Source organism: Myxine glutinosa, chromosome 2 (genome assembly GCF_964187855.1).
Source record: "Myxine glutinosa chromosome 2, kmMyxGlut1.1, whole genome shotgun sequence".
NCBI classification, from domain to species: Eukaryota; Metazoa; Chordata; class Myxini; order Myxiniformes; family Myxinidae; genus Myxine; species Myxine glutinosa.
The window spans coordinates 73,533,490-73,556,952 of NC_136262.1; the positions used below are offsets into that span (position 1 = coordinate 73,533,490).

At 45.2% G+C, this 23,463-nt stretch overlaps 1 protein-coding gene across 1 annotated transcript in view; it reads right to left on the reverse strand.

Moving 5' to 3' along the window:
• The window catches only part of LOC137421689 (signal peptidase complex catalytic subunit SEC11A), a 43,090-nt gene extending 33,294 nt beyond the window's left edge, over positions 1-9,796 (reverse strand). Inside the window, exon 1 of the mRNA XM_068107984.2 lies at positions 9,522-9,796. Coding sequence (XP_067964085.1) covers positions 9,522-9,572 — 51 coding nt within the window. The 5' untranslated portion in view covers positions 9,573-9,796. The remainder of the gene's footprint in view (positions 1-9,521) is intronic.
• Positions 9,797-23,463: the final 13,667 nt, after the last annotated feature.

Consider the following 23,463-nt stretch of genomic DNA (forward strand, 5'->3'; position numbering starts at 1 on the left):
GAGGGTTTTCCAGACAGTATTTTCAGAGACTGTGAGATTTGTCAGGATTGAAGGACATGTTCTACTTGTTTGACCAGTTTGTGATTTTATCCAGGTCTGCAGAGAGTGAAGAGGCTGCTGCCTGCCGATATGAGGGTTGAGATATGGAGCGGCAGAGAGTGGAGTCATCAGGAAAAAGATAGACGATTTTCCAGAGATCGGAGAGATCATTAATGAAGACCAGAAAAAGCACAGGGCCCAGAACACTGCCTTGGGAAACTCCAGCCTGAACAGGAAGAGGAGATGAGAGAATTCCATTGAGAGCCACACATTGACTGCGACATGCATGGAGATTTCCATGGATACCATAACAGGAGAGTTTGGTGAGGTGGGCGGGATGCCAGATTGCATCGGAGGTATGAGATATGTGAAGGGAGACGGCTCTAATTTTCTGTCTGGTGTTGATGACCTCCTTCCATTGTTGAGACAGCAGAAGCAGCATGTCCAGAGCAGAGTGGTCTGGTCTGAATTCAAATTGATGATCACTTTTAGTTATACATCAAAACAAGCTTTGCTAGTTCCTCAGCCAAATTAATAATCTCGACCATTTCAGTTCACCACGTATGCCTGGAGGTCATTTCCTGCTCAGCTTCCTTTGATATGCTCACAAGAAGAAGCAAGGAACTGAACAATGACAAGAAGGGGTCGTCGAGCATTGGATTCCAGTTTTAATTTCAAGAGTATGTTGAGACATCTGTACAAGGGGTCAAAAAATATAGGTGCTTCTGTACTATCTTAGCCTCTCTGAACAAATTATTCGATACAAACGGCCTCTCTGAATAACAAGGTATGATCATATCACTAATCTACCAACAAGGTCGCTGTGACCAATGAAGTACTTTTTTATATACATGATCGAGGCTCATAGAATAGCTAGAGCAGAATGGAAGAAAACAAAATGAAGAGGGTGACACACCAACAGCAGAGTACAAGTGAGAGTGAGATCAAGGGAAGGGAGAGAAGGATACTTCGGTGTGAATAAGCTGCACACTAGCGGAATGAAACACAGGAAGAAGCGGAAGGGGAAGGTGGTAATGAAACAGAAAAGGAACAAATAAACGAACCGACAAGAAACGAAAAAAGGTGAGAGAAGCGGGGTGAGGGGAACCCAATAACCTGGAAGAAAGGAGTGCTTGAGAATGGGGTCGTTTAGGGTAGAAGAGATCACGAGTTTGGACGAATAGGAAGCCCATCTCGATGTATTTAAGGATGAAAACTGTGAGCTTAAGGGTTGTTTATGTGTTCTTCACACAGGGGGGAGGGGGGGGGAGGGTTAAGACATGCTAATTAACTCTAGGGTTTAAAATTAATCTCCCCAGTATGTGATTGCCTCCTGTGATTTCCGCTATGTTCTTACAATTATAACAAGCCGGCCATAAAATCCCACGTCGTTAACCAACAACTGCCGGCATAAATGCTGACAGAAACCTGAACATTCCCGATCGGGATAAACCCCGCCCCACCACCGCCGACAGGATCCGAACATTATGATCGACAAATAAACCCCACCCCTCCAAGGAATCGTAATATACAATTAACCCTGCCCCACCAACCAACTAAGGGAAAAGGCCCCGCCGAGTCGAGGCGGAGAATCAGTGGACGGTCAAGAAGGCTGTGAGCCCCCGCCCCCGAAGTGCATGATTGGTCGGGGTAACATGATCGAGAGACTTCGAGAACGGAGGAGGAAGAATCTCTCTCTCTCTTGTGCTGGCTTCGTGGCGGGCGGTCGCTCGTGTCGTGTGCTTGTGGGGAGAACTGTTCGGAGCTCAGAGAACCTTGCGGCGTTGGAGCCAGGGGTGTTGTTTGACGGTGGTGTTTTTGGGGGAGCTGGAGCCACATCACGTTTTCGGAGGGAGTGGAGAGCGAAGCAGGATCGGCCGCACAAATTGCCTCACGTTCATGGCGCAGTGAAGAGGTAATGTGCGCCATCTTGTGTGTTTCCCATGCGGGCGGCTTCGGCCACCTTGTGCTGCCGACACCACATTCAACAATCTCGTTGAGCAAGCTGAGTGGCTGGCCGATATAAAAAGAACAATTTTATTTTCATTATCTTTTGCGTGTGGACTGTGGAGGTACCTCGATTAGGCTTTAGTTTCCCTCACCATTCATTTTATTGCCGTGCTTCAAGTGATTAAATTCATTATTGTGCATTTAACTTGTTGTGTTGTTTATTCGTTGTGTGGGTTTCGGGGATAAAACCCGTGAGCTCCATGCAGGTAAGCACTTTGGTTCTGTCCCGCACGCATGCCAAAAAGTGCCGCCAATTTTCGGATTGATCGTCTCAGAGTAAAAACCGTTACGGCCTTCCATCATCCAGCGGTGTTAATCGCTGGTGACAGGTCAATATAATGCACAGCAGAATCAGGAAACCGGCCATGGCCCGATGGCCTACTTTGAAAAGGACCATGGGTTTCTTCAACAGCACGGAATGGAGACACTGTCGTTTATTATACGAGTAGCATATCAGGCCTTGGGATTACATGAACTTGGGCACATTACGCACAAGCGTAGTGACCGAGGATGAGGGACAAGTAGAGAGGGATCCCTCTTACAAACATTTCCACTCAAAATTCTTTTTTTTGGCAACAAGGACAGTTTTTTTTTTTTTTTACATATTAGTTACCAGTGCAATCAATTTGGGGATGTTAATTGGGCACATCTATTTTGGGCACTGTGTTAGTCACTGTAGCCAGCATGTAATCAAAAGGCTGACATGCACAGACAGTCTCTGGCAAACCATGATCAGAGTTCTTCCAATAGCGGAGTAAAGACAAGGAAGAATTGGAAGGGCTATTGCAAGCTTCTGGAAACTTTGCAAGTCTCAGGAAAATGACCATGTCGGATTGTCAGCTCATTAATGACCATCAGGGTGATGCAATCTGCCTGTTGAGTTTGGTCTTGTCCACATATTGCACACAGATATACAGACAGATAGACAAACAGAAGAGAACCAATTGGTTAACTCCACCTTTTGCTTCGCATGCGTGGAGTAATAAAATGGTACCCATGAAAAAAAGAGCACTGCCCAAAAACTCCATTAATTGAATTGGACACGTCATGTAACAGGCAGGCATCAGAGATAAGCAAGGAAAGCACCGAATCATTTTTTATTTTCTTTGTTTAAGTCATATTTTTCTTTGTTTAACTATACACTTCTTTAAAAAGCCAATGGTTCTTACAAATGCTGGATGAGTGTCGACTGTAGAGGAACACAGCAGCAATGATAAGGTGGGTCTCAATCCTGTGCTTCAGCCACCCAACTATGGATGTGTTTGAATGGCAAACACGTGATAAACTTTGGCTTTAGCAAAAAAAAATTGGTTAAAGTTTTTTTTCTTTTCCATACCATTATGTACCCTGGTGTTGGGCTAGCCTGGTGTTGGGCTAGCGGCTAGGGTGCCAGCTTATGATCCAAGGATCCTGGGTTCGAATCCCGGTCGATCGCTGAATTAATGCCAGGGGGGTTGACTCAGCCTGTCATCCTTCCGAGGTCGGCTAATTGAGTACCAGTTCACTGGTAATTCCCTGCTTGTCGTAAAAAGGCAACAAAAAGGGTTGGCGGCAGGAAGGGCATCCGGCCGTAAAACATTGCTTCAAAAAGGGGACAAAAAACAACAACAACCACGGTCCCCGAAAAAGGCCAACCCCCGCTTTGCGGGGAAAAATGGCCTCTAAAGGTGGTTTTTTATTTATGGACCAATTGTAGATGGCGCAGGCATCGTTTCGCGGAGAAGGTCGATCGATTTGCGTCAGGAGGGGAGGGAGAAATGGTAAGGATTTTCTGTCGGAAATATCGATCGAGTTGGCAGGAATTTGGAAAGGTGTTCGAGGGTGCCGGCGATAGCTCGCCTCCTCTCCCCGAAGGACTTCTTGGGATATTTAACGTTCAGCAACTAAAACTGGTTAAAAAAAAAATCCTGTTTATCATCGCCGCCCGCCCCATAAAAGTCGTCTGCCCCTAAAAAAAAATTTTGCTCGCGAAGTCAGTAAAATCCGTTCCCGCTCAGTGGAACAGGTTCGAATTTTGTATGTGCTCGCGTACTGTCTGAGCCAAGTTACATGTGCTCCAACTTCGCCGATCTGCAGGAGACCAATGAGGCAAACGTCTTCAATATTGTCTATGCCAAAGCCAATCTCACATGCAACGATGCGACAGAGAAGCCATACTACACGACTGGCTATGAAGATGTGTGCTATTTGTGTGGCTGTGTTGAGGAGCCGAGTACCACAGATGAGTCATATCCTATATGCAGTACCTGCAGTAAGAGTCGTACTGCCGAGAAGAGGCCCACTCGGAAGTTCAAGAAGTAGTTGGTATTTTGAAGGAGAAGCCAAATATCATCGGCAAACGGGAGGGCCTTACGTGATAATTATTGCTGTGGATTTATAGTCAAAAATTAAACGAGCGCTACACTACATGTAGTGGTAGGTGATGATAGATACATGAATAAACGGCAACCAACATTCTCTTGGTGTTGAACTCTACTCAACATGTATGAGTGCTATAATAGCAGTAGCTGCTGATTGATAGGTGTATAAACGCGAATGTGGAACTCTAGTCAGTAGCTGCTGATAGATACATCTATGAGTGCTATAATAGCAGTAGCTGCTGATAGATAGATACATCTATGAGTGCTATAATAGCAGTAGCTGCTGATATATAGATACATCTATGAGTGCTATAATAGCAGTAGCTGCTGATAGATAGATACATCTATGAGTGCTATAATAGCAGTAGCTGCTGATATATAGATACATCTATGAGTGCTATAATAGCAGTAGCTGCTGATAGATAGATACATCGATGAGTGCTATAATAGCAGTAGCTGCTCAGATACATCGATGAGTGCTATAATAGCAGTAGCTGCTGATAGATAGATACATCGATGAGTGCTATAATAGCAGTAGCTGCTCATAGATAGATACATCGATGAGTGCTATCATAGCAGTAGCTACTGATAGATAGATACATCGATGAGTGCTATAATAGCAGTAGCTGCTGATAGATAGATACATCGATGAGTGCTATAATAGCAGTAGCTGCTGATAGATATATACATCGATGAGTGCTATAATAGCAGTAGCTGCTGATAGATAGATACATCGATGAGTGCTATAATAGCAGTAGCTGCTGATAGATAGATACATCGATGAGTGCTATAATAGCAGTAGCTGCTGATAGATAGATACATCGATGAGTGCTATAATAGCAGTAGCTGCTGATAGATAGATCGATGAGTGCTATAATAGCAGTAGCTGCTGATAGATAGATAGATACATCGATGAGTGCTATAATAGCAGTAGCTGCTGATAGATAGATAGATACATCGATGAGTGCTATAATAGCAGTAGCTGCTGATAGATAGATAGATACATCGATGAGTGCTATAATAGCAGTAGCTGCTGATAGATAGATACATCGATGAGTGCTATAATAGCAGTAGCTGCTGATAGATAGATACATCTATGAGTGCTATAATAGCAGGAGCTGCTCATAGATAGATACATCTATGAGTGCTATAATAGCAGGAGCTGCTCATAGATAGATACATCTATGAGTGCTATAATAGCAGGAGCTGCTCATAGATAGATACATCTATGAGTGCTATAATAGCAGGAGCTGCTGATAGATAGATACATCTATGAGTGCTATAATAGCAGGAGCTGCTCATAGATAGATACATCTATGAGTGCTATAATAGCAGGAGCTGCTGATAGATAGATACATCTATGAGTGCTATAATAGCAGTAGCTGCTGATAGATAGATACATCTATGAGTGCTATAATAGCAGGAGCTGCTGATAGATAGATACATCTACGAGTGCTATAATAGCAGGAGCTGCTCATAGATAGATACATCGATGAGTGCTATAATAGCAGTAGCTGCTCATAGATAGATACATTGATGAGTGCTATAATAGCAGTAGCTGCTGATAGATAGATACATCTATGAGTGCTATAATAGCAGTAGCTGCTGATAGATAGATACATCTATGAGTGCTATAATAGCAGTAGCTGCTCATAGATAGATACATCGATGAGTGCTATAATAGCAGTAGCTGCTGATAGATAGATACATCGATGAGTGCTATAATAGCAGTAGCTGCTGATATATAGATACATCTATGAGTGCTATCATAGCAGTAGCTGCTGATAGATAGATACATCTATGAGTGCTATAATAGCAGTAGCTGCTGATAGATAGATACATCTATGAGTGCTATAATAGCAGGAGCTGCTGATAGATAGATACATCTATGAGTGCTATAATAGCAGGAGCTGCTCATAGATAGATACATCGATGAGTGCTATAATAGCAGTAGCTGCTCATAGATAGATACATTGATGAGTGCTATAATAGCAGTAGCTGCTGATAGATAGATACATCTATGAGTGCTATAATAGCAGTAGCTGCTGATAGATAGATACATCTATGAGTGCTATAATAGCAGTAGCTGCTCATAGATAGATACATCGATGAGTGCTATAATAGCAGTAGCTGCTGATAGATAGATACATCTATGAGTGCTATAATAGCAGTAGCTGCTGATAGATAGATACATCGATGAGTGCTATAATAGCAGTAGCTGCTGATAGATAGATAGATACATCGATGAGTGCTATAATAGCAGTAGCTGCTGATAGATAGATACATCTATGAGTGCTATAATAGCAGTAGCTGCTGATAGATAGATACATCTATGAGTGCTATAATAGCAGTAGCTGCTCATAGATAGATACATCGATGAGTGCTATAATAGCAGTAGCTGCTGATAGATAGATACATCGATGAGTGCTATAATAGCAGTAGCTGCTGATAGATAGATACATCTATGAGTGCTATAATAGCAGTAGCTGCTGATAGATAGATACATCGATGAGTGCTATAATAGCAGTAGCTGCTGATAGATAGATAGATACATCGATGAGTGCTATAATAGCAGTAGCTGCTGATAGATAGATACATCGATGAGTGCTATAATAGCAGGAGCTGCTCATAGATAGATACATCTATGAGTGCTATAATAGCAGTAGCTGCTGATAGATAGATACATCGATGAGTGCTATAATAGCAGTAGCTGCTGATAGATAGATACATCAATGAGTGCTATAATAGCAGTAGCTGCTCATAGATAGATACATCGATGAGTGCTATAATAGCAGTAGCTGCTGATAGATAGATACATCGATGAGTGCTACAATAGCAGTAGCTGCTGATAGATAGATACATCGATGAATGCTATAATAGCAGTAGCTGCTGATAGATAGATACATCGATGAGTGCTATAATAGCAGTAGCTGCTCATAGATAGATACATCGATGAGTGCTATAATAGCAGTAGCTGCTGATAGATAGATACATCGATGAGTGCTATAATAGCAGTAGCTGCTGATAGATAGATACATCAATGAGTGCTATAATAGCAGTAGCTGCTCATAGATAGATACATCGATGAGTGCTATAATAGCAGTAGCTGCTGATAGATAGATACATCGATGAGTGCTACAATAGCAGTAGCTGCTGATAGATAGATACATCGATGAATGCTATAATAGCAGTAGCTGCTGATAGATAGATACATCGATGAGTGCTATAATAGCAGTAGCTGCTCATAGATAGATACATCGATGAGTGCTATAATAGCAGTAGCTGCTGATAGATAGATACATCGATGAGTGCTACAATAGCAGTAGCTGCTGATAGATAGATACATCGATGAATGCTATAATAGCAGTAGCTGCTGATAGATAGATACATCGATGAGTGCTATAATAGCAGTAGCTGCTCATAGATAGATACATCGATGAGTGCTATAATAGCAGTAGCTGCTGATAGATAGATACATCGATGAGTGCTATAATAGCAGTAGCTGCTCATAGATAGATACATCGATGAGTGCTATAATAGCAGTAGCTGCTGATAGATAGATACATCGATGAGTGCTATAATAGCAGTAGCTGCTGATATATAGATACATCTATGAGTGCTATCATAGCAGTAGCTGCTGATAGATAGATACATCTATGAGTGCTATAATAGCAGTAGCTGCTGATAGATAGATACATCTATGAGTGCTATAATAGCAGGAGCTGCTGATAGATACATCTATGAGTGCTATAATAGCAGGAGCTGCTCATAGATAGATACATCGATGAGTGCTATAATAGCAGTAGCTGCTCATAGATAGATACATTGATGAGTGCTATAATAGCAGTAGCTGCTGATAGATAGATACATCTATGAGTGCTATAATAGCAGTAGCTGCTGATAGATAGATACATCTATGAGTGCTATAATAGCAGTAGCTGCTGATAGATAGATACATCGATGAGTGCTATAATAGCAGTAGCTGCTCATAGATAGATACATCTATGAGTGCTATAATAGCAGTAGCTGCTCATAGATAGATACATGTATGAGTGCTATAATAGCAGTAGCTGCTGATAGATAGATACATCGATGAGTGCTATAATAGCAGTAGCTGCTGATAGATAGATGTATAAACGCGAATCAGACATTCTTTTGATGTGGTTTATGTCCTCTTCCATGTCTGCCAAACTGCTCAATATGCATGTACCGGTACCATGAAGTGATATTTCGTGGCGAGGAATTCTAGTCAAATATGTATGAATGTGATGGCAATAGCTGCTGATAGATACATGTATGGCAACCGGACATTATTCTTAAAAGCCGAAGTTTTGGTCTACCATTGTTATATGTATCAGCAAATATTAAAAGTAAACAGAACTCAATGCGACATAGGTTTCTTTATTTGAATCGTATCCGTGCGTACTTACGAAGGTTTACTAGTTTAGAAATCATAACATGATTCATCATGTATGTCCGATCAAGTGTATTTAAGAAAAAAAACATATTGTGCGTTGAATAATCCATTAAAATTTCACTCTGAAAAAAAACAACAACAAAAAAACCCCCTCCCTACCCACGTTTTTGAAAAAAAGTGATAAACAGGAAAAAAAATTTAACCAGCCTAATGTTGGCAGACGGGACGCCCAGGTTAACGTCCATCGGAGGGACGGTGTACACTGTGATACCTTCGACCGACAGTTTGTAGTTGTGTTGGGATTCAAACCGAGATTTGACAGCTCCAAGCTTCCACCGCAGGTTTTTACTCCACAAATTCAAAATGTATATTATTTAAACAGGACACAACCCCCACCCGTACCCCTGGTATTCCCCCAAAATGCCGTCTAATCGCTCTGCACGAGGTACACGTGGCACATCTCCTCAACCTCGCCGACAAACCGCAACACGGATCTGTATATTAAGCGCCACGTGACAGTACAGGAGGAATTGAACATTAAAACGAGCAGCATCTGACTGATGTATAAACTGCCGTTAACAACCTCGTATTGCGGTCCGCAATTAATGACCAAGCGAAGATGGCCGCCCTCGCAGGGTCCCTTGGATTCGTGGTTGAATTGAGCCCTTTCTACTGTGTTTACACTCGTCCCTCACCTGACGCTTGTTCATCCGGCGGACATCGTCGAGCAGATCGAAGCTCAACATCGCGGATTGTCACGGTGGTGGAACTAGCCCACCAACTCCGGCTAGGCCGCACGAAGACCCCGCAAGGCTGTCCAGCACATTGCCTACCGGATATATAATGTACAATATAACAACAACAACAACAACAACAATAACAACCGTCAATGCATTATTGTTGTTTTCTGGGAAAATGGTAGAAGCAAGAAGACAAGTTTAAAATGGCGTTGGATAGATACTTTGGATACGTTGGGAATGGTTTATGTGATCTGTAGTTGTGCATGCTGTAGACGTCGTTTCTTTTTCGCAATATTACATCATTAAATGTATTCTTCTTCTTATTATTATTTTGCGTTTAAATGTCGTTTTCAGAGCCGCTAGGCTCTATATACTCTCTATACATATATATATATCTGAAAATCATAGAAAAAAACATGGATGGCCCGATCTCCATCAAATTTTGCATACCTGTTGGTAGGACCCCCTGATCGCTGACTGATTAGATGATCGCGCGCGTGGGGTGAAGCCATTTTACGCCATCTTGAAGCTCCCATAAAAACATGCATTGCATTCCAGATCGTGGGCCGACATGCAAAACGTTGTCTAGTTTTTCGCTTTTGTGACCCACCTCTGGTATCTACCTGAATTTTTGCCTGAACGAAGTTTAATTTTTACTTACTGAAGGAAGTTTAGTTTAAGTTTAATTCAACAAAAGTTTTCAGCGACTTCATATTTGCCACTACAGCGTTATTAAGATCGAGTATTCTAGTTGGGGATCCTGCCGTTTTTGACTCGTACCACTGACCCTGTCTAGAATCTCATTCCAGAAGGCTGAATACACACACACACACACACACACACACACACACACACACACACACATATATATATATATATACGTATATATATTGTTGCGGATATGGGATTTGGCCTCCATCCATATCCGCTTGTAAATATTCCCCTATTTCCCCAATACTTCCCAACTATCCCCAATCCCCCATTCCCTAGTCCCATTTTCTGTAAACAACACTCTGTAGAACCGACCTTCCCCTATTTCCCCCATTAAATGTCGCACCCAGGTTCACCGCATCTCACGTAGACAACTATAGGACATCTTGCTAGTTATTCTTAGTCTATGTCAGTTAAGGACTCGTTTCCATTAATTCTGACTCTTCGTTGCACCAGAATGTGATTGTATGGCACCGTTAGAAAGTTTAGGACCTCCCAATACCTCCCCGCAGCTCTTCCTCATGGTACAACAACAACAACAACAACAACAGCGGCGGCGGCGCGGGGAGTGTGCGTCCTCACTCCGGCTTGGTTAGCCGCCATTGAACATGTGCTCCGACGGGGTTACCACGCAGGGGCTCGCTGTCAGCTCCTCGTCAAGGGCGGAGCCCGGTAACCCCCCGCACCCAATGGAGGCGGCGGACCGATTCCATCTGGGGCGGAGCTAACGAGCCGAGGGCGTGTCACTCCCCGCTGGACATGCGCAGGAAGAGGGAGGTGACGTGAGATGCGCCCCCAGCTTGGAGAGAGAAGTCGCCACCTCCGAGCGCTGAAATACCTCCCCGCATCTCTGGACCGGACCGTGCTGTATCCTGTCCCTGAGCCAAGGTGCACCTTGAGCTATCGACTGCCTGTCCTTCCCCGCCATCAATCCCTGTGTAAGTCAGTCTTGTCCCGTTTGTCTGTGGTCTGTCGGGGATAGATAAGACTGTGTCTAAGTGCCCATCTTGCTGTGCTTTATCTCTTACCGTGTAATCTACCCGTTTCTGCATCACCAATCATATCCTCCTCCGGAGGTCTTGAGAACTGTACCCCTTGTGTCGTTGCATTAATCCCAGCCGTTGTGTCCTTTCCTTCATTGATTTAGCATAGCGCGATTTGGCCAACGTTCGAGTGGAATCGGGCGGGATAGGGTTCTAATCGGGGAGTACCTGTGCGGACGTGGTAATACCAAACCGCTCGGTAAACTAACATCTAAAACCGCGTCTGTAACAATTGGTGTCGAGGAGTGACATCGGACCCGAAGCGCTCAAAGCGCTCAAAATTACAAGTGACCGAAATTTGATTGTGTTTTACAAAAATAAAAACCCGAATTTTGAAAGTCGCGCTATGGCAGATCAAGACGGCTGGGTTCCGGTAGAGGAGAGTGAGGCAGGGTCGATCCAGGACCAAATTGAGGGACAAGAGGAGAGCGAAGCAGTGAGGGTGGCAGGTTCGCAAAATAGCGTCCTCGCGCACGAGGTTACGGTCGCGCAAAATGGCGCCTTGCACATGGCCACGGCGACCGCGCCCGCGACCGTAGTAGCGCCACCGGTGGATTTGAACCTTTTTTATGCAAATGAAGGCCCTTATGGACAGGAATAGCGAAGAAATGGAAAGCAGAATGATGGGGGTAATGGGGAACCGGATGGATGCTCAGAGTGAGCAAATGAGGGCTGATAGTGAGCGATTGGGGGGCGGAATGGGGGGCAAAATGGGAGAAATGGGGGAACGGTTAGAACAAAGGATGGGGGCCCAGATCGGAGGGTTAGGGAGTAGAATAGAGGGATTAGACAATAGATTAGGGGAAATACAGGAGGGGTTAATGGGGGTAGAAAACAGAATGGCCGTTCAGGAGAATCAAATGGAAGGGATGAAAAAGGGGTTAGAGGGGTTAGAAAACAGTATGGAAGGCAAATTGAGGGACATGAGGGACCAAGCGGAAAGGGAAGTTAAACAAATGGGGCAGCAGATAGAGGGGGTCAGAATGGGGGTAGAAACTAGATTGGATGCTCACAGGGAGGAAATGGAGCAGATGAGGGTGGCATCTGGGCAGGAGATGCAAGTGATGGGAGAAGAGATCAGAAGAGGTGTGAGTGAGGAGGTCGGAGGAGTGCGCGAGGAGGTGAGGCACTGTAAGGAGCACATGGAGAAGGAGGTGAGAAAGGGGACTGTAAAGTTACAAGGTGGTATAGAGGAGTTGACGCTGGGAGTAGAACAGCTGACGGAGGGACAACAAGGACTAACGGAGCAGGTTCAAAGGAACACTGCGGTATTAGGAGGGTTAAAAGCGACACAGAAAGAACTGAAAGATGACTTGATAGCGACGAAGAGGGAATGTCAGATGGTACGTGAGGGACTGACAACGAGGTTGGACGAGGTGACAGAGGTAATGGAGACGAAGGACCGGCAGGTGAGGACGCACATGGAAACGGTCAAGGTAGCCTTGGAGGACGAGCTTGAGGAGACGTACCGGGAAATAAAAGAGGTGAAGCAGAAATTAGAAGAAGTGGAAGAAGGGGTGAGCGAAATTAAGAAGCGACGGAGAGGGGATAAGAAAGAGATAAAAGAGGAGATAAAAGAATTGGTCCAAAGTCTGTGTTCGGATCGTGATGATGTGCTCATTAACCGGATGAGGGATTCGCAGGTGATGGAGGAGAAGCGAAGAGGAAGAGGACCCGGTGTAAGTGGTGACCAATATGGTCGTGCGTATGATGCGCCAGGTGATTTAATGAGCTTGGGGGTCGAGATGGACCCGGGTGTTCGTGAGAGGCCGTTGGTGAAGTGTGCGACAGGTCTGGTGTGCGAAAAAGGAGGTGTGCGAGAAAGTCCGACTCTGGGGTGTGTGAGGAAAAAGTGCACGCCGAGGAGTGAGTGTGCCGTCAAGAGTGAGTTGGTCGAAGCGCGTGTGCGAGGGAGCACATGGAAGCGCGTAGTGAGGAGTGTTACAGAGGATGTAACGGGAGAGTGTGCGCGAGAAAGGTGTGTAACGGACAGGTGCATGGGGAAAGAGTGCGCTGTCAAAAGTAAGGAAGAGTGTACACCTGTGGTGAGTGTTACAGAGAGTGTAACGGGAGAGTGTGCGCGAGAAAGGTGTGTAACGGACGGGTGCATGAGGAAAGAGTGTGCTGTCGAGAGTAAGGGTGAGTGCGCTGTCAAGAGTGGAGGTGAGAGTAGTAAGAGTGACACGGAGCGTGAGTTGGTTGTGACAGGTGAGAAAGGATGTACACCTGGAATGGAAGGATGCACACCTGGAATGGTAGAGCGTGTGTGGGAATGCACGCTGGAATTGGTCGTGAGGCACGTAGTTGGGTGTGCGAGTGAGGGCACACCTGTGATTGTCACAGAGGAGGTGACCGAGGAAGGGGCGCAAAGAGGTGTGTTGGTGAGGTGTGCGACCAACGAATGTGTGCCAAAGTGTTCGGTGGTCAGGTGTGTGACCAAGGCTGGGAGTGGAATGAGTGTACTTGGGTGTGTTAGAGAAGGTACGACGAGGAGCATGGAAACGGCTGGATGTATGAGCACGAAAGGGGTAGCGTATGCTTGTAAGCATCCAGGTGAGGCATCGACGGTAACCGGGTTAGAGGTTAGGTCGACTTTTAGCCGAAGCGGGCCCTCGGTGCGTGCCGGGCTTCGCGTGCCGCGAGAACCAGCGGGGATCCGAGCCACGGCGGGTTCGAAAGGACCGCCGTGCGCGATCCATGCTGGGCCTCGCGTGGAACGGCCACGTCCGGGCTCCACTAGGCGGAGCGGGCAGCCCGATAGGAAGGGTCGTCATGGCGACCACTTTCTATTGAGACGTGCCGGCAGGTCGAGATCGGGACATTGGATGGCTCCACGCCGAGGTGGTGCGTGGGATCTCGGGCCGGGTAAGCCCCCGTCCCTGCCCCGAATGCGGGACGTATCCAGCCGCTGGCACCAAACAACCCGCATTCATTGCTCGGCTTTACGATGCCGGGCTTTGGACAGGAATTGGCGCACCGAGAGGCATTAGTGAGTAGACTGTGTGATGAGGTTAGTGTTTTGGACCCAAAATTAGAAGAAAAAAAACAAAATTTGATGATTGGCAAAGGATTGGCAGTAATGATTGGCAGATGATGAGTAGTGATTGGCAAAATTTTGATTTGGTGAAATTTGATGTGCAAAATTGGTAGTGGGAGATGCCCGATGTGGTGGGATGGCAACTCTGTCATCCCTCACAAACGTGGGGCAAATGCGCTATAGTTTATGGGGTGTATGGCAGTGAAAACTAGCCCGGGTGGGTTAGGATATGGTGTGTAGGGATCTAGCGAAGATGACATTAGGTGACGTTAAGGTTAGTTAGTGACAAGGATACCTGTAGTGGGGACGCAGGTAGATTAGTGTGGATGATAATGACGAGGGAGCGCAATAGTTTAAAGGGACGACTGGGAAGCGCAAGTTTCAGAGGGGAGTAGTTAGATGAGATGATGCCGTGTGTGTGAGGATTGAACAGGTGTGATTGCACAGGTGTGCAACTGAACAGGTGTGTGGAGCAGTGTATGAGTAGTGAGTGTTGTGGATCAGCGCGAATGCGCTTGGGGAGAGAAGGGTGCAGGTGGCACCAGGTGTGAGAGCACAGGTGTGCAAGTACAGGTGTGTGGAATACATGGAGTAAGTGGTACGGAGTGGTGTGCATGGTGCGAAGGTGTGAATGGGGGAAGAGTGGACCCCCATCACGGATACCCGGGGCGGGTAGAGTAAGTGTTAGGTAGAGGGTACAGGTAAATTGTGGTTGGATATTGGCATCTGTGGTGCGGGTGAAAGAATGGTCTTTGGATGGGTGCATTAGTGTTGTGGAAATGGCTGGGCGTGTAGCCTGTTAGTGTGTGTAGTTGGTTTGGGCACTCCACCACTGTGAGGATATCGGCCAGGTGAGGCCGCAGGTGGGCTCTGGGAGCCGTTAGTGTCAGTGGGTGCCTGAGGATCCCGGGTGTGGATCGGGCAGCCCGTGCCAGAGAGGGCACTGAGGGGGTGAGAGTGCGAGAGGGCCTTCCCCAGTTAGTTAGGTTAGGGTGAGGAGCAGGTAAGCTCGGGTGGCAACTATAGTGGTGGAGGTGTGCAGGTGGGTAGACCTGCTGGGAGAGCTACACGTCACAGCCCAGAAATTGTGCAAGGGCACCGGGAGATGAATCGGGGGAGTGGGACCACAAATTGAGAGGCACCACAGTTTGGCCAATGGGAATTGGTTTTTAGAACCCATAGTGTAAGTTGGCCAATGGATTGGCAGGGAAAGACCCCGGGTAATGTAAAGTTGTTAAAGTCATTTAGGAAATAGTTAGGATTGATGAACCTGTCGCACCATACGCAGCCACTTACCTGAGGTAATGATGATGACTCCACACCTGTGTTCCTTTGTTCTGTGTTGCAGGAAATAAGAATTGCTGTTGGATTTGTGAGACGCATCACGACGTGGATGAGACATTGGGGTGATTCCATCTCTCCCTCCTCAGGAGGGACTGATGATGAATTGGTGATGGCAAATTTTGATGTTGAGTTGGAGATGGCAAATTTTGATGAGAGTTGGAAATGGCAAATTTGATTGGTTAGGAGGGAGAGAAGACGAATTTGGTTTATGGGAGGAACGGGGAAGACAGTAGGGACGTTTGTTGATGTGTAAAGTAGATGTTTATGGGTAGTGTTGTGTTTTGTGGATACAGTAAGGGGTAAGGGAGGGGCAATGTAGGTTACCTGGTGGGGGGGGGGGGGGCGTACGGTAGGAACGTACCTGTCTCACCTGGTTCCCATGTGCCCCCAGTGTGCATTACCTTGTATTGCGTGCACTTTTGCGCCCTTACCACCTTACTCACTTGCTTCTTTTTGTCTCCCACCTCTGAGGATCTGGCTTTGGGGCAGAGAGAGAGGAGAGAGAGGTGCTGGCTCTGCAGTTGTGGGCCTGCACTTTCGCTGCTTGCTGCCTGGATCGATACACCATATGGACCGCAATTTTGTGGCCGCCCACCATGGACCGCAGTTCTTTTGCGGGCAAGCACCACCCGTTGATGGACCTATGGGTCAACGTGGCACCTATGCCATACAGGTGAACCACTTATAGTTGGCCCCCCTGACGGCCACAATTTAGAAATGGACGCCGTTGGCGCCTTTCTTTATTTTTGAAAGAAGCCAGAAGGCCAAGTGCTCCATGAAGGCAAGACCAGCGGCAGAACATTGGCCGGCTGCGACACCACCGGTGATTATTGAACACTTTATTGGTGCACCGGATGGTGCTGACTGTACATGATGGGGTGGTGCTTTTGGTGCTTGGATGGGGTGCTCTGCACATTATTAAAGGCCGTAGGGACACAGAGCACTCGTGGGTTGGTGTATCGATGCTGGCATGCGTGCTCTCTCTATGCATAACATCTGCATGTGTTCCTCAAAGAACAGGTCCTGGATCGTAGTGTAAATATCAGTGTAGTCTTGTATAAATTATGCTCCCTACCAGCTGTATGTTTAGTTTGAGGATTCTTTCCGCGATTCGGTTATCCTGTGGGTGTGGTTCTGTGAGGAGAAGGGTGCAACGTCGCAGGGGGACATATTTACTCATTTGTGAACATCTGTAAAACTGTCGCACTCAGGGTTGAGTTAATAGTAGAGGGAACTACATCTGAGTGCCACACTAACGTAGGTAAAAATTTATCGGGTCGCGACGCCCCGAGGTAGAGAAGGGTGCAATGTTGCGGATATGGGATTTGGCCTCCATCCATATCCGCTTGTAAATATTCCCCTATTTCCCCAATACTTCCCAACTATCCCCAATCCCCCATTCCCTAGTCCCATTTTCTGTCAACAACACTCTGTAGAACCGACCTTCCCCTATTTCCCCCATTAAATGTCGCACCCAGGTTCACCGCATCTCACGTAGACAACTATAGGACATCTTGCTAGTTATTCTTAGTCTATGTCAGTTAAGGACTCGTTTCCATTAATTCTGACTCTTCGTTGCACCAGAATGTGATTGTATGGCACCGTTAGAAAGTTTAGGACCTCCCAATACCTCCCCGCAGCTCTTCCTCATGGTACAACAACAACAACAACAACAACAGCGGCGGCGGCGCGGGGAGTGTGCGTCCTCACTCCGGCTTGGTTAGCCGCCATTGAACATGTGCTCCGACGGGGTTACCACGCAGGGGCTCGCTGTCAGCTCCTCGTCAAGGGCGGAGCCCGGTAACCCCCCGCACCCAATGGAGGCGGCGGACCGATTCCATCTGGGGCGGAGCTAACGAGCCGAGGGCGTGTCACTCCCCGCTGGACATGCGCAGGAAGAGGGAGGTGACGTGAGATGCGCCCCCAGCTTGGAGAGAGAAGTCGCCACCTCCGAGCACTGAAATACCTCCCCGCATCTCTGGACCGGACCGTGCTGTATCCTGTCCCTGAGCCAAGGTGCACCTTGAGCTATCGACTGCCTGTCCTTCCCCGCCATCAATCCCTGTGTAAGTCAGTCTTGTCCCGTTTGTCTGTGGTCTGTCGGGGATAGATAAGACTGTGTCTAAGTGCCCATCTTGCTGTGCTTTACCTCTTACCGTGTAATCTATCCGTTTCTGCATCACCAATTATATCCTCCTCCGGAGGTCTTGAGAACTGTACCCCTTGTGTCGTTGCATTAATCCCAGCCGTTGTGTCCTTTCCTTCATTGATTTAGCATAGCGCGATTTGGCCAACGTTCGAGTGGAATCGGGTGGGATAGGGTTCTAATCGGGGAGTACCTGTGCGGACGCGGTAATACCAAACCGCTCGGTAAACTAACATCTAAAACCGCGTCTGTAACAATATATATATATATATATATATATATATATATATATATATATATATATATATATATATATATATACATACACACACACAGACACACACACACGTTACCAGCTTAAGCATGCGCTCATATGAGCCATTTACTTCGTGACGTAGGGGTGAACGGGGCACCTTGAACAGGTATTTTCAACATTTGAGCATTTCAACACCTGAAATGGCAAATAAATCAAACTTAAGTTAAATTCTGGCAGAGGCAACATTTTACCATCACAGTAAATTTTGATTAAAAAAAAAAGAATCCGAAGTGGTTCAACGTGCCCCGTGTGCGGAGTATCTTGAACCCCACAAGGGGGTAGGTTGAACCATGCCCTGGGATCGCCAATGAAGTAAATAAAAAGACAATAATTTAAGGTAATTACAAGCTTTTAATGAACTCTAAAGAGTGTAACATTTTGAAATGTGACATATCTTTGACTCCAAACTCATTATTGTCACCTGTCATGGTGCATCAATCCGTCATGGTGTATCAAGATGGCTGAGCAAGAGGTGCAAAGATTGTCACCATCCAAACCTTCTTTAATACGCATGTCGCAAGATTGATTATATGCTTCTTGACAGTTATACTTGTGAATATCTACACGTATTTTAGCTTTAACACAGCAAAACAACACATATTACACAAGAAACCTTATTCGTGCAAAAAAGTCCTGTTTTCTTAATAGAAGCGTTATTGACACAGCGCTGAAAGTTTCTTGTGTAATATGTGTTGTTTTGCTGTGTAAAAGCTAAAATACGTTTTTTGTGTAAATGCCAAATACATCTTGTTTCTGCAGTAAAAATAGTGATGACATGGCCGGTGAGGGGGGATGGAATGTGTGCTACAGAGTCTTGTGGGTGGCATTTGTTTTTATATTGTGGTTATGTGTTTTTATGTGGTCGTGGAGAATGGAAACTGAAAATGAGTGGTGATTATTGTGTTGGAAATGGAAATATGTGTTCGTTAAATGTGAATGGGATTTCACATGAAGCAGGCCATGGCAACTCTTGCAACACCTTTTGAACCATCTCTGGAAATGTGTTGAGAATTGAATGGCAGCGGGGGAGGAAATGTGTTTTGGGATCTGGTGGGTGGCGAAGGCGTGTGTGTGCCCGCAGGTACAGATCAAGCTCTGAGGAGCGATGCCTGCGGCCCCCCTCTGCCGCAATTACCCCTGGCAGCCAGTGGTATCTGGAAATTGGAGCTCGTCGGTGGAGGGTCTGTTTGGGCGCCCTGGGGTAAGAGAGGCTCCCGGCGACCCGTGTAGCTGCGCTGAAGCAGGAGGCCACGGAGCCAGGTGCGTGGAGACCCCCACCGGCGGGGTAACGGCAGAAAGGGCTGTTTGACTGTCACAGGGCCAAGAGGTAAAGGGGGGGGGGGGGGGCAATTAATTTGTAAGTCAAGTGACTTGTTTTTGGACTGCGGGCACCACAGCCTGAAGCACCCCACCATCTTGATTGTGCGGTACCTGCCCGCTGCCTAGTAGATATGAACGCACACACGAATATGACATCTATGCCATGGTCCTGCAGGTCGGGGGGGGGGGGGGGGCGGGGTGAAATAAGTGCTTGGTAATGATTTTGTGTTTAAGGATTTTTGAAATGTGTATGAGTGGAAATACACATGAAAGCCCGCTTGGAGTTTCCAAAAAAAAACCTAAAGGACTCTCAGACTGTGAGAAACACGTTTCTGTGGGCTTTCATGTGTCTTTCAGTGAGGAGAGGCTTCCGTCTGGCCACTCTGCCATAAAGACCAGATCGGTGGAGTGTTGCAGTGATGGTTGTCCTTCTGGAAGTTTCTTCCATCTCCACACAGGATCTCTGGAGCTCAGCCAGAGTGACCATCGGGTTCTTGGTCACCTCCCTTACCAAGGCCCTTCTCCCCCGATTGCTCAGTTTGGTCGGGGGCCAGCTCCAGAAAGAGTCCTGGTTGTTCCAAACTTCTTCCATTTAAGAATTATGGAGGCCACTGTTCTCTTGGGAACCTTCAATGCAGCAGAATTTTTTTTGTATCCTTCCCCAGATCTGTGCCTCGACACAATCCTGTCTCTGGGATCTGCAGGCAGTTCCTTTGACCTCATGGCTTTGTTTTTGCTCTGATATGCATTGTCAGCTGTGAGACCTTATATAGACAGGTGTGTTCCTTTCCAAATCATGTCCAATCAATTGAATTTACCACAGGTGGACTCCAATCAAGGTGTAGAAACATCTCAAAGATGATCTCAAAGATGATCAAGAGAAATGGGAGGCACCTGAGCTAAATTTCAAGTGTCATAGCAAAGGGTCTGAATACTTATGTAAATGTGATATTTCAGTTTTTTATTTTTAATAAATTTGCAAAACTTTCTAAAATCCTGTTTTCTCTTTGCCATTATGGGGTATTGGGTGTAGATTGACGAGGGAAAAAATGAATTTAAACGAATTCAGCATAAGGCTGCGACATAACAATGTGTTTGTTAGGGTCTGAATGTGTTTGTTTCACATAACAAAATGTGAAAAAGTGAAGGGGTCTGAATACTTTCTGAATGCACTGTACATCTTGTTTCTGCACTAAAAATAGTGACTTGCAACAAACAACGTGCACAACACAATTTTGTGCCAAAAATGCTTCTATTAAGCAAATGATATTGTTTTTTTGCACGGATAAGGTTTCTTGTGTATTATGTGTTGTTTTGCCGTGTACGAGCTAAATACACACTGTAATGAAATTGTACCTAAGTTGAACCCAGGTGTTATGCTCACTCCAACCACTGAGAGGCGTCTATAAGAACTCGGACGGCCATCGCTCCGGATCATTCCTGTGACATATAATCTGTGTGACAGCGTAGACTCGAATGGTGCGTATATTTAGATGATCCATTGATCCAGGCTTGCTTGCACTGATTGTCAATTGCTGGACTTCTCCTTGATTATATAATCCTGATATATTGCATGATTGTATTTTTACAGGTGTTGCCAGAGATCGAATTTGAATTAAACCTATCATTGGGACAATGTTGTGGATTTGACTTTTTACAACACACACTATTGGGTGAAATACACACTATTCTGCCCAAGACCAGTGCCTTGCAACAAAAAACGTGCACAACACGATTTTGTGTAAAAAAAAAACGCTTCTATTAAGAAAACGAGACTTTTTTGCACCAATAAGGTTTTTTGTGTACTATGTGTTGTTTTGCTGTGTACAAGCAAAATACACACTATTTTATGAAACGCACATGTTTCTGCACAAGAACAGTGATTTTCAATAGAAAACGTGCACAAGCAACACTTCTATTAAGCAAATATGACTATTTTTGCATGATTAAGGTTCCAAGTGTAATGTGTGTTGGCTGTGTTCAATCAAATACGCACTATTTGATGAAACATACGTTTCTGCACTACACATCATGTAAACTAGAACGGGCACTCGGTAGAGCGCATACCTTCGCCGCAGCTATGGTAAAAATACGATTTTGACCTTTTCGTGACCTTGACCTTGACCTTTGACCCGATTGCTCCCAAAATCTAATCAAATGTGTCCCGTATAATAACCAATCATCCCACCAAATTTCATGCAATTCGGTTGAATACTTTTTGAGTTATGCGAATAACATACACACACACACACAGACATACAAATAAATACACAGCGATCAAAACATAACCTTCCGCTTTTGCGAAGGTAAAAATGATTTGTAACAAAAAGCCTGTGCATCAAGTTTTGTGTCCCAAACGTTTCTTTTAATCCCGCTGCTGACCACCACCTCGTGGTCTTTCCCATCTCCACTTGTGAACTTTACTGCACCTGCTGAGAGCCTCTTACCACCCTTTTCCTGCAATTCCTCTCTTTGAGCCGTGGTTCATCATTTTGTTGTTTCACTGTTTTCCCTTTGGCCCATTTTTATGTTAAATTGCTCCCGGTTGTTTTGCTTTTCCTCAAGTCTTGATGCCAGTGTAAAGTTTTTAAAAAAAGAATTGATCACAAACTTCACCACCACTTGGTATACTTTGTGGTTGACATATTTGGCTTGATCAGCTGGAAATCAGCTGGTTACTTTCTTTGTATCTTTAAATAGCTTATTTGCAAATATTAAGATTGCTACTGTCTCCAAATGAGCCGGTCATTATCAATATTGGTTCAATGTTCTATGGAAAGCTACTGCTCTGAAAAACCTCCCAGAGTTGCCTTGATGTTCCCAATGCCTCAGTTGTCACCAACACAATTATAATGTTGCACTGTCAACAATGACCTTGCTTAGTTGACAAGTTATTTATACTGTTCTTCTTTGTCAGTTTGACATAACGCTGTTTCTGAAATCCTCATAAGCAGTGACAATCATCCATTGTCATTGCGGATGACACAATGCAAAAGATAGCTCTTACCTCTCGGCACATCTCGCAGAGCTCACAAAGCGGTGTACCAGTCGTTATGTTTCAAGATCAGGGAAAGAGACGTGGGTGAGTCAAAACTCGTTTGTGACCTTTTGGCTGCATTGGGTAAACGGCACTGTTTGAAAAGTTATGAAATAATATCTTATTGTGCTACACGGTTGCATTTCCTGGTTAAATAGGTAAGGGCGAAGTATCCCTAGTGATAAAGAATTATTTAGTTTAGCTTTTTTGGTTTCACCCTTTCCTTCCTAACGACTCAAGCTGAATTTCTGAAGCCTTATTTGGATTTTTAAATTAATGTGCTGTGGATAAAACAAAAGCATTACAGGCCAAATGGCCAAATCCTTGTGTCTAAATTTCTTCGTATTTCTGTACAATTATGTATCACAGTAAAATACAATGGATGCATTTTTCTAAACTAATAATATGTACATAATAGACCTCAGATAAATATTTTTTTGAAATGGAAATCGCCCCAAACAACGCATAAAGCCACTCTAGCTAGGTAAGGTGCTAAGCGAAGGTTAGAAAAATATAAGGATAAGGGAAAACAAAATAAATAAATAAAGAAAAACTAACTAGAAAACATCCAAGACACAGGAAGTAGCAGAAGTCAGGTAAAATGTGATTAAACCTCAAACATGTAGGAAGTAGGATTTGACATTCCTCTTGAAGCTGAGTAGATCATAGAATAATGGGAAGCACATTACAGGTCGTAAATTCCACCGCAAGACAGCACGAGGGATAAAACTATCTGCATAGCCTTTCATTCTGCACTTTGGATCAGCTATAGTGTATGGGTATGCAGAAATTCCAAACCGAGTCTTGCGTCCAAACACTCGTACGGGAGGAACCAAGTTAGAAAGTTCAACAGAACATTTGCCATGAAAATATCTGTAGAACAAACCAAGAGTGGCAACTGACCTATGGTGAGAGAGCTGTTGAAGAGTTGAACCCATCGCCG